Consider the following 12,103-nt stretch of genomic DNA (forward strand, 5'->3'; position numbering starts at 1 on the left):
TTATTAATAATTTATATTAATTAAAATATAATATAAATAAATAAATAAAAACAGAAAATAAAATGAATAATATATATTAATTAAAAATTTTTTAAATAATAATAATAAACATATTAAAATTTATTTAAAGATATCAATGGTAACCCATAGAAATGTCATTAGCCTCCATTTGTTGAATTGTTGAAATGTTATCATTTATTAGGAGAGAAACAAATAGAAGGAGAAAAAAGTACAGAAAATGATAGCTCACACTCACACCAAATACTCGTAGAGACACAAAAGAAAGCAAGGTGAATGGACGTATTTACCCTTGGCGCGTCCCTGTCCGTGGGATTATTTAATGTTGTACTATTCTGTCACCAGAGATATGAATCAGCTTTTATGGAACAATATCCTCCCCAAAATTCCAATTTCATTTATATTATATAAAACATTTGGAATTCAAACTAAATAATAAATAACAACAATATTGTTATAAAACCAGTTTTGTTGTACTCAGTTATTAACATCATTACAACAAAATTGGTTTTATAGTATCTCCAAATTATCTAAATGTTTTAATAAAATAATTTATAGGACTTAGGTTTATAAGATTAAAACTAAAATCATTACAATATGTTTATATAACGCTTTAAGGCGTTGATTGTTCTGTTAGTTATTTTATATGACATTTTTGAAAAAAAATATTATAAACCAATATTTTTATATAACATTTTTTTTTAAATAATGCCGTATAAAATAGTTAATATGACATTTTATTTTAAAATCGTCACAAAGAAAACTTGTTATTACGCCTAAAAGCATCTTATAAACATGTCGTAACACTTTTAGATAGAATGTTTTTTGGTTTGGCGATATAAATTTAAGCCCTATAAAATATATGTTACGATTGTTCTATATTTTAGACGTGCTATAATCCAATTATATTGTACTGGTTACATTAAAATTTATAACAATACTGATTTTTATATGGATATGAAATGCGTATAAAAAAGGTTACTATAAAAGCAACAACGATCACATGATTTTAAACAATGTAAAATTATATTTACAGTATAACTATACAAGGTTCACAAGAATATCAGATTATATAATCTATACTTCTATACTATCTTATAAAACAAAATTAACAAAAGTCTTAAAATCTTAAAATACTAATTGACCAAGATACCCTTTATATCACTTTTTCACCTCCTCCTCTCCTCACATACACTCACCCCCTCACATACACTCACCATCTCACAAGTCACAACCGATTTTTTTTTAATTATAATTTTAAATTTACACTTTATATCCCTATATAGTTAATTAATTTATTTTACTTCATTTACTTTTAAATGTTTTATTTTAAACTTTTATCAAAATAATATACATAATTGTATATCAATTAAAACATGTTTAAAAAATACATTTTTATTTTAACAAGTTACACCATTATAATCGTCTCGTTAATACCTTCGAAATGAGTCCAATATTGAATAGTGTTTGACTTAATTATATTATTATATGTTATATATACTGTGAAAAAATATTTTAATATTTACGATTTATATTTTTATAGTTATTTATTTATATATATATATATATACTATATATTTTGGGGTTAGGCTGTCCAAATTGCACTGTATAATATGTTCTGATTTAATATGTTATATATATACATGTATTAATTCAACCTTAATCTGAGTTTCTGGACATGAAATAAGGTAAGCAGTTGAAATTTCATTCTAAAACCCATCTTTTTTTGTCTTTTCATGGCTTATGATATGTCAAATTTGTAGTTTTCTTTATTGGTTTTGAGTGTTTTCTTGGTTCTTTGCTCTTGGTGTAAATCGAACACAATTGTGGAGTCGTTTAAATATGTTGGATTTTAAATATATGATTTTAAACTGTCATATAATTTTTTTTCATCGATAGTCTGTAATTGGAACCATAACTCTTATTTAATCAAATTGTATTAATATGTAAAGACTAAGTGTAACATATATCATCGTTAAATGTTATCTTATAAAACCAGTGAAACTTCAAAATCGTTAAAATTCATGACTCCCGCCGCATTACGCGGGTACACAACTAGTATGAATATATAAACATGTTTTAAGTGACTCTAATATGCATCTTATGTAAATATATGAAGATACTCTTAATATTAATATATTCATAAGTGAATACATGAATGTAAGCTAAGCAAAATCGATAAGGATGGGATTATAACACAATCATGACCTTTAATCCAACATAATGTAGGGATAACAACTATGCATTTTAATTGATTATATAAGTATATATAATTTATTAAATTGCTTTGATGCCCTTTATTATTCAGATTCAGATTATAATGTTTATCCCTTATAAACCAAAAAATGAACGGCTGGAATAATTTACGGCATTCTTGCCGATTAGTCATTTCTCATTCGAATACTCGTACACACACATACGTATATATTGGATGTAGTACTCATATAATGAAGTGTCGTACAACTTGATTCTTTTGATGTCAAGAACTCGAGCTCTTAAATTTGATTCATGGTTTGTTCTATTCTGATACGCCTTTCGTTTTTGTTTCAATGATATGAGGAGTAACATGGCGGAGATCAAGTTTCAAGCCTTAGACGTCAAAACGTTTTTCAAGACATGACATAAAATGACAAATTTGTATTATATGTGTGTGTGTGTGTGTGTGCATGTACGTGTGTATGTGTTTTCTATTTATCATACAGTGACATAATTGATAACATCTATATTAGAAGCAGAAAAATTATATGTGCATGTGTATTTGTGTATGTGTGGGAGCTCAAACGAGAATCCCTCTATTTTGCGAAAGCACGAGAACAATTATGGGTGTCGCGTTCTCGTAAATCACATGGATTCACTTTGACCCCTTCCCTATATATATATATATAGGGATACAATTAAATGAGGTATTCATGTATTGTGATAATCAAGAGAGTTTTTATCTTAAGTTGTTATTTTACATGATGTTTTCAATCTAAGGCTACTATTCAATGTATTGATTAACATATACATGTTTCATATATGTGTGTATATATATGTATATTCAGTTTACAATGTAAAAAAATTACGTATATTTTTGTTTCAGAAATACGTCAAATTGTTTCAAATTATGAAACAAATATATGTTAATCAGTATCTTAAATCCTGGTTTTAAATGAAAAAATCATATAAAATATCACATTATACACATTTTCTCAAACTTCTCACAATTTTGTGAGTTTTTAGACGATTAGCCTCATAAGTTCACAAAATCGTTTCCCACAAGCTCAAACGCAGACCAAAAGACAAAGTGCCTCTCATTCACAAAAAAAAACGCACAAGACATCATCGTCCTTGGATCAAAAGCAATCGATGGTTGTGCATGATTACTATGTTTCTCAACAAGAGTGAGAGTTTTCACAAGAACCACCTTATTATGCGCACGTGTTTGTACACACACACATGTAGTCCAAATTATTAGTAAACATTTTAATTCATACAGTCATATAAACATGTATTAAAAAGGGTTGTAACACATCAAATGTTAAATCGACCTTGGGATTGTAAATAACCTTTTGTGAACAAAACTGTATGCTGTAACAAAAAACCGTAACCATCAAACGAGCATCAACAATTCGAAATCCAACTTCAAACTCAAATACTCATACGACACATTTCTCAAACCAAAAACGAATATAACTAGTTTCTAGAACCGACCCTAAACTTCCCTATATCATTCAACTCGTTAACACGTCTATTTAAAACGAACCCACAATACAACCGAATAAAAAAACACAAAATTACAACATATTTCACAAAACTCAGAATGTTTATTAATTAGGGTTGAAAGATACATCTTGCCACCACCTCTCTGCACCATGATTTCACCAAGAACAAAAAGGCCCCTACCCATATCTGTCACTTTCCCATCAACTTCTTTGACATTTTTAATCGATATGATTAATACTCGATCATTCCAATCCATTATTAGAAAGGGTTTTGATCGATTCAAATATTTGCAACCATAAATTGTTATGAACTTTGATTCAAAATCAGAAAATGATATATAGATATACAAATATATATATGTATATATAGTTGCTAAAAATATCAAACTATGTACTGATTCCCATTCCCTTTCTCTTTTTCTTCACTGACAAGAGGAATACCCTGCACACTTCTTCTTGCACGCACGCATACTCTTAACACATACTCTCTCTCTAAACCCATATGGATATGATAAGGGCCACGGCAGAGTTGCAGAGCCAAAGAAACGAAAACCCTAAGTTTTAATTTAAGCTTTCCATGATATATATATAATATATATATAGTACATTATTATTAATTTCTTGATTCTTGGAATCCCAATAAACGCCAACTGCAACTCCTATATATATACATACACATCTCATTCGTCATCACACCAACGCAAAACGCCAGCCGGGTGTTTTTGGACAGCCGTGTGCGGTGGAGATTGTGAGTGGTTATGGAGTTTTTCAGCCACCATTTTGATAGCACTACTGGTTCTGAAGGATGTTTGCCACCTGGGTTCAGATTTCATCCTACTGATGAAGAGCTCATCACTTGTTATCTTCTCAGAAAAGTCCTCGACGGTAGCTTCACCGGCCGTGCGTTTTCTGATGTTGATCTTAACAAATGTGAACCATGGGAGCTTCCACGTACGTTTTGTTGATCTATTAATCGATACGAACACCGTTTCTTATGTAAACTGTAAAGTGACATTTTAGGGTTTTCTTTTCCTTTTGTTTTGGTTACAGAAAGAGCAAAGATGGGGGAGAAAGAATGGTACTTTTTCAGTCTCCGGGACCGGAAATACCCAACTGGGCTGAGGACCAACAGAGCGACGGAGGCCGGCTACTGGAAAGCCACCGGAAAAGATAGAGAGATCTACAGTTCAAAGACGTCAGCTCTAATTGGGATGAAGAAAACCCTAGTTTTCTACCGTGGGAGAGCTCCAAAAGGAGAAAAAAGCAACTGGGTGATGCATGAATACCGTCTTGAAGGCAAATTTGCTTACCATTTTCTCTCGAAAAGCTCCAAGGTATCCTAAAGATCTCCGTGGCCCAAATCTAGGGTTCATAGCATCAACAGTTGGGTGTCAACCACAAGGGTTGTGATGTAGGATTGTATTTCATGTGCACATAACAATTAAGATTAGTCCACACATACATAGCAATTGTGGCTGATGAGTGTGGTCATGATTCGTTGATGGATACTGAGTTTATGAATACTGATCTCGTTGATCACACAATTTTTGTGGGATTAGTCGAGTATACACTAGAACACCCTTACAAGAACAGCTGGGTGGCCTAAGATTTAGATTTTGCATGGTGTCTTTTTGTTAGTTATTTTAGTTAAAGTTAGTATTAAATGCAGGATTTTTAACGGTAAGATCGCAAGACTGCTCTTTTACCTGTCTTAGAAGATGTATTTGTAGACTGTGCACACTGGTCTACACCATTAATGATTCAAAGTTCGTGTCTTTATGAATCTTGAAGTTAATCCACTTGTTTTAATTATGATTTATTTTGGTAATCAGGATGAATGGGTGATCTCTCGTGTGTTCAAGAAAAGTGGTGCCGGAGTTGGGGTCGTCGCCGCCGCCGGAAAAAAATGGTTGACCGGTGGTGGGATGAGTTACGGAAAAGAACTCAGCTCTTCATCGGGCGTTTCGGGTTCACTACCACCACTGCTCGACTCCTCCGCCTACACCTCCGCCTACACCTCCGAACGAGAAAGCTTCTCCTACGACAGCAACCCGACCTCAAAAGAGCACGTGCCCTGTTTCTCCACAGCCTCAACCACCAACTTTGGCCCTCACCAGACTCTTTTCGACATCCCTCCGCCGGAGCCACTAACCTCCACCTTCGACCCCACCACCATGTGCCACCCAAAACCCACCACCCTCTCCGCCTTCCCTAGCTTGAGAACATTACAAGAGAATCTTCACCTTCCTTTCATCTACTCCTCCGTGGCGGCGCCACCCATGCATGGCGGCGATACAAGCAACAACTACGGGAGTTCTTCCGGTGAGAACTGGTTGCCACCGTCCACTTCAGCTTCACAGACAGACAATCAAAAGCCTGGTCCCACGGAGTTGGACTGTATCTGGAGCTTCTGATAACATGCATGGCGGCGGCTTTAATTAATTATCCATGGATGATCCATACATCTCTGGTCCTTTGGAGTATTGAATGTCGAAAATAAATATGGTAGTACGCTATAATCTGTTGTACGTTGAAATGTAGTTGTCGTTTTTAAGATTTTGCTCTATAATGGAGCTTTTTGTAGGCGATTTGTATTACGTATTCGTACCAGTCATCCAATGTTTTAGCTCATCATCGTCCTATTTATGTTCTTGTACTTCATCCAACATTTTCGATATAATCATCAATCTAAACTTTATGATCATAAACCCACTTCATCAATGCAATCTTTACAATCGGCTTACGATAAAAAACTAGATTTTGGACGATGGTATTGGTCGGTGGTTGAAGTCTGATCTCCGGTGAGCGTTGTCGCCGGAGAATTCTTCGGTGGTTGGATATGGGGTTTTGGGCATTAAATGGGTGGTTGTGGTAGGTTTAAAAAAAATGGAAAATGGGAAAAAATGAGGAGGGTTCGAGTTCAGGTATTCACATGGAAGCTAGGGGGGCTATGGAGGGTAGGGGGGGTGGGGGGCTATAATTTATATGATGAAAGGGAGGACATATTTATTTCACTTAAGAAATGACCCCACTTCACTTGCCCAAATTACCCTACTACCCTCTCTAGAGTCTTTGATTTTACAACACGCCCCACCCACCCAAAGGTTACTGTGCTACTGCCACCGTCCCTCTTATCATTGTTCTATTCTTTAATGTACACACACGTATTCTATAATTAATGCATATAATATTATAATGCATACATATGTGTGTGTATATATTAAGGAGCTTTGTATGGATATAGAATTAGATTTATAGATTGTGTCGTAAATAATACTGGAACTTTACAGACAAAGATTTTTAAGTTTTTACTTTAGTATTATTGTGTTGTGAAGGTTCGATGTTATTTATGTGGTCTTACGAACGCAGACTGGTTTCAAATGATCCAGAATCTAGACTCATGAGCTTCACACACTTTATATATATGTGTGTGTGTATGTCTGTGTGTTTGTGTGTGTAGAGAGGGGGGGGAGGAGATGGGTTCAAACGAATTCTACAGTGATAAGAAAAATATGAAAACAGTGAAACCATATGTATTTTACAGGATAGAAATCACCTTTCCTAAGTTCACACGTCTTATTTTTGTCTCACCAATAAAATTAAGATACATCAGATTTTTATTTATTTTAAATTTATTTAATTCATGTTTACTTTTTTTTTCTGTTTACGTGTAAGTATCAATTATTTATAAATTATTCAAAATAACTAATATTATTGATAATAAAAATGCATAATCTCGTGATAAATAATAACCAAATCAAACAAGTCAATGGGGTATGCAGCGGCTGAGATGTATGCATACTTGACGTCTATCCTAAAAGTAGATTTATTTTTTTCATATAAATCAAGGGTTTGTAAAAAAACAAAGATCAATAAATAGACCGTTTACATCTTATAATTAAGGGTAGATTGGTAAATAGAACTTTATTTTTGAAAAATGGACTTTTGTTTTAAAACAACTAAAATAGTAATATAAAAACTTATTTTAGGACGAATGGAGTATTCATGATAATTAAATAACTTATATTAACAATAAATAATTGGTTTGCATAATTTCTTAAACTTTTTTTTTGAAGTATATAATATTTATATACGGCAAATGAAACAAATAAACTTATACACCCTCCTCACCTATGGTGAGATTTGAACCGTGACCTTCTAAAAGGTCAAGGGTCCGATACCGCTAGGCCAAAGGCCCTTTGGTATAATTTCTTAAACTTTATGTACTTTAAATGTGTATCTATATATATATAAGGAAGAGTTCAAACGAGAACACATTCATTTGATAACACCCTTTTACTATAGACAATCACATGTGATACTATTATTCCATCACATATAATACACATGTGATATTAAATCGAAGATGTTGACGATTTTCGATGCGATATTGGTTGCGGGCCAAGTCACCCTTACACTACTAAGCCCCCTCACATGTATTATTACATGTGATAAGATTGTTGTTGATATGATACTATAATCCATTAAGACCATCAAATGTGATGCTAAATCATAGACGTAGACAACCTTTGGTGCGGCCTAAGTCGTATAACACATTGTTCGCACATCACATGGTCTCCTCACGCGTATTATCACATGTGATAAGAGTGTTCTTGCGTTCTTGTAAAATGGTGATGTTCTCGTTTAAACCTCCACCTATATATATGTGTGTGTGTGTATATATATATATATATATATATATGGTGTATTTCATATGCAACCATGTCTATTTGTACAACCAATGCAACCCAATAAATTGAGATATTTATGGAAACGATGAAAGTTCATTTATTATGATTTGAGTATTTATGAAATATAACTAGAGTTAATTAATTATAATCAATACTTTATATTATGAACCAATAAAAACTTTTATAAAATCACATATTCATCAAATTAAATGGACGGTTGAGATTGAGTTGTATTAGTTGTACACATACACACACACACACACATATATATATATATATATATATATATAGTTTGTTTCAAATACAACCCATTGTATTTGTACAACCAATGCAACCCAATAAATTGAGATATTTATGGAAATGATGAGAGTTCATTTATTATGATTTGAATATTTATGAAAGATTAATATAGTTTATTAATTATGATCAATACTTTATATTAGGAAACAATCAAAATTTCTATGAAATCACATATTAATCAAATGAAATGGACGGTTGAGATTGAGTTGTATTGGTTGCACAAATGTCAAAGGTTGTATAATAATCAACCTATATATATATATATATATATATGTGTGTGTGTGTGTGTGTGTGTGTGTGTGAGGGAGAGTTGAGTTTTGGTGTGAGTTATGGTGAGAAGAGTGAAAATAGATCTTCACCATTGCATCAATACTAATTGAAGAGCTACACTACATCAACACAAATGAGAAACATTATATCAATTTTTTTATGAAGCGCAATTAACGTGTTGGTTTGAGAATAAAAATGATCAATGATATATATCCCTTCTTACATTTATCATCTTCTTACATATATCTATATATTATATATATATATATATATATTATAATCAAGAATTAAAAAAAGAAAAAGAAAAAAAAAGTTGCAGGTGAAAATGGCAGGGAAAAAATAGGTTGTGACAGTAGTTGAGGAGGGGAGGTCCATCATCAAACTTTTCGAAATATGACTTTACCGTTTTCTTAATAAAGAGGGGTGGGTCCCATGAAAGTTCCACGTGTGTCAGATATAATGATACGATAAAGATATGGGCCGTTGAGTATTGGGCTAAATTTGGGCCCTATGATCAGGTATCGATGGAAGGTAAAAAGACTTTCTTACCATTTATGGGTTATAAACCGGGCCCATCAATTAGCACGCCGGTTTACCAGATTCTTGTAAGTCGTTTTGTTTTTTGGTGATCATCAGGATCCGCCCCAACCTTTCGGGTTTCCATTTCCATTTTCATTTCATGTGCGACAAAGTATCAACTATTTTCCACACATCAAGGGTCCGTAGGATATATTATGTGACCATCAATGAATGTTTTTTTTTTCATTTTTGTTTCATGTATTGGTTTTTGGTTTGATACCAAGTTTGATTTGAACGGTCGATACCAGTTTTCTTAGTTTTTAATGATCTGATAAGGTTGATATTTATCTGTGTGTAGTTCTGTTGGTTCTTTGTTTGGAAGTGTTCAATCTCGTATAGGAGGAGATAGGGGTGCTCATGAATTGGGTTGATCGGGTTAAAAACATTTGAACAACCCAACCTAATGTTTGTGGTTTGAAATATCTTAATCTAACTCAACCCAAACCAAAGTGCAAACTAACCCAACCCAAACCGTGCGGGTTGGTCGGGTTGATACTTTGGTACATTAAAATGTTTTTTTTATTATTATTTTGAATATGTTATTTCTTTACTTATAAGTGAGGGCAACGACTCTTATCACGGTAAACGCTTACCCGGTAAGTAAATAACAATGTTATATTTTACCGATAAGCACTTACTAGGTAAGTGTTTGGTAAACGACTCCTTAATAGAGAAAAGTGATATTTAATTGTTTTGTCACGAATAGTATGCATTGAAATTAAGTATTTAGAGAGTGAAATAATATATTATTAAATGTATTAAATATTTTAATGATATAGTTAATGATATGATTGCTAAAATAGAGTAGTTGATGCAGTTAGATGTTTTTTTTTTTTTGAGATTTTAACTTTTGATGCGTTATTTTAGTAAAAATTATAGCATAGTTGTTGGAAATGCTCTAAATTTCCAAGATGCGTGACTAATAGATGGATCTTGTGTGGTCAATGTGGAAGTCTAACAACATTAATCATTTGTAACAGAAGGTCATTGGTTCAATGATACCCACATTAACGGGCTACGATGTAAACAAGTCGATCTTTCTAACACAAAATAGATCTCGATCGTTTATCTTAAGCGAGCTTAATATTTTTGAACTCGTGTCGATCTCGAACACAAAATAAAACTCATTTAACTTGACGAGTTGAGCTTAACGAAACCAATGTTCGACTCAGTTTGTTCGAAAGCTCGATTAAAATTTTCGAGTTGAGCCGAGCCGTTCGAGCATATATTTTTTTGAGCCAAACATACTCATATGTTCATTAATAATACGATAGCTCAAGTAAATAAACGAGTTAACCGGTCGCAAGTACGAGCCCATAAACAAGCATCGAGCTAGAGCTCTATATTGAAAAGGTTATTCGAGCTCGAGTATGGTATAATTTTTTCGAGACGAGCTTGAATAACCTACTACTTGACTTTGCTTGGCTCATTTACACCCTTAGGCAGAGCCCAACCTCCTTATCAAATAGTGTCTACTTAGTTCAATCTGGACTGATAATTTTTAAAACGTGCCTGATAGAGAAAATATATGTTCTCTTATAATTACAACCTTTATTCCCCTACTCATAGGGTTGCACATGGGTTGGGTTGGCCGAGTTATAGGTATTTGAACAACCAAACCCAATATATGTGGTTTGAAAAATCTCAATCCTACCCAATCCAACCCGTATGGGATGAGTTGAGTTGGTCGGGTTAAAATATTGGTACATCATTTTATAATCTAGCTACTCGTTTTAAACGAAGTAAAATCAAAATGAAAACATACAAAAGTGGCTAATGTACACACACAAACATTTATATATATATATATATATATATATATATATTAATCAATGACTTAATAATCATACTAAATCCATAGTATAAAAAAACATCAAGTTCATCAGGTTGAGTTGGGTTGAAATTACCCTAACTCAATTATAACCCAATAGATACGGCTTGACCTAATTTATACCAGCTATGTATAAAATTATATCACGTTAGTTTTCAAATTCTTCGGATCGATCGAATTGGTCGATTTTTTGAGCACCCACACGGCCATACCTATCCAATTGATGTGGTATGTAATTTGTAATTATGATTATAGATTGTGTTTGGGCCCGTTGGGCTGCTAATTGGATCAAATACAAACGTCGGGTCAAATAAATGGATCCTGTCATATAAAAAGATACACATATGACTTATCACAAAAGAAAAAAGAAAAAGAAGTAAATTACGTTTGTAGTCCCTATTGATTATTAAAAATTACATATTTCATCCTTTTGATTCTAAAATTACGGTTTTCGTCCTTATAGTTTGTAGTTCATTTATATTTTCGTCCCTAAAATTAAATACTACTTTTAAGTATGAGGTACTAAAATAAAATGAATTTTAAACCATAAAGACGAAAAAAACAATAAAGTTTAAATCATAAAGACGAAAAATGTAATAAATTACAAACTATGAGATGAAAATTATAATTTTAAAATTGTAGGGATGAAAATAAAAATATTCAATAAACCATAGGGACTAAAAACGTGATTTACTCAAGAGAAAGTGAAG

At 32.6% G+C, this 12,103-nt stretch overlaps 1 protein-coding gene across 1 annotated transcript; it reads left to right on the forward strand.

Moving 5' to 3' along the window:
- Nucleotides 1-4,480: 4,480 nt before the first annotated feature.
- Nucleotides 4,481-6,136, forward strand: LOC112506596 (protein CUP-SHAPED COTYLEDON 2-like). Its single transcript, XM_025110754.1, has 3 exons — nt 4,481-4,673; nt 4,773-5,056; nt 5,555-6,136. Exons 1-3 carry the CDS (start codon nt 4,481-4,483, stop codon nt 6,134-6,136), a joined length of 1,059 nt encoding a protein of 352 aa, XP_024966522.1.
- Nucleotides 6,137-12,103: the final 5,967 nt, after the last annotated feature.

Source organism: Cynara cardunculus (assembly GCF_001531365.2).
Source record: "Cynara cardunculus var. scolymus isolate 2C chromosome LG 2, CcrdV1, whole genome shotgun sequence".
Lineage (NCBI taxonomy): Eukaryota > Viridiplantae > Streptophyta > Magnoliopsida > Asterales > Asteraceae > Cynara > Cynara cardunculus.

Bases quoted from the DNA above. Each gene is read 5' to 3' on its own strand.
- LOC112506596 (XM_025110754.1), top strand. From the start codon at position 4,481: ATGGAGTTTTTCAGCCACCATTTTGATAGCACTACTGGTTCTGAAGGA. The intron at 4,674-4,772 runs GTACGTTTTGTT...TTTTGGTTACAG, and splicing joins TGAACCATGGGAGCTTCCAC to AAAGAGCAAAGATGGGGGAG. The intron at 5,057-5,554 runs GTATCCTAAAGA...TTTGGTAATCAG, and splicing joins TTCTCTCGAAAAGCTCCAAG to GATGAATGGGTGATCTCTCG.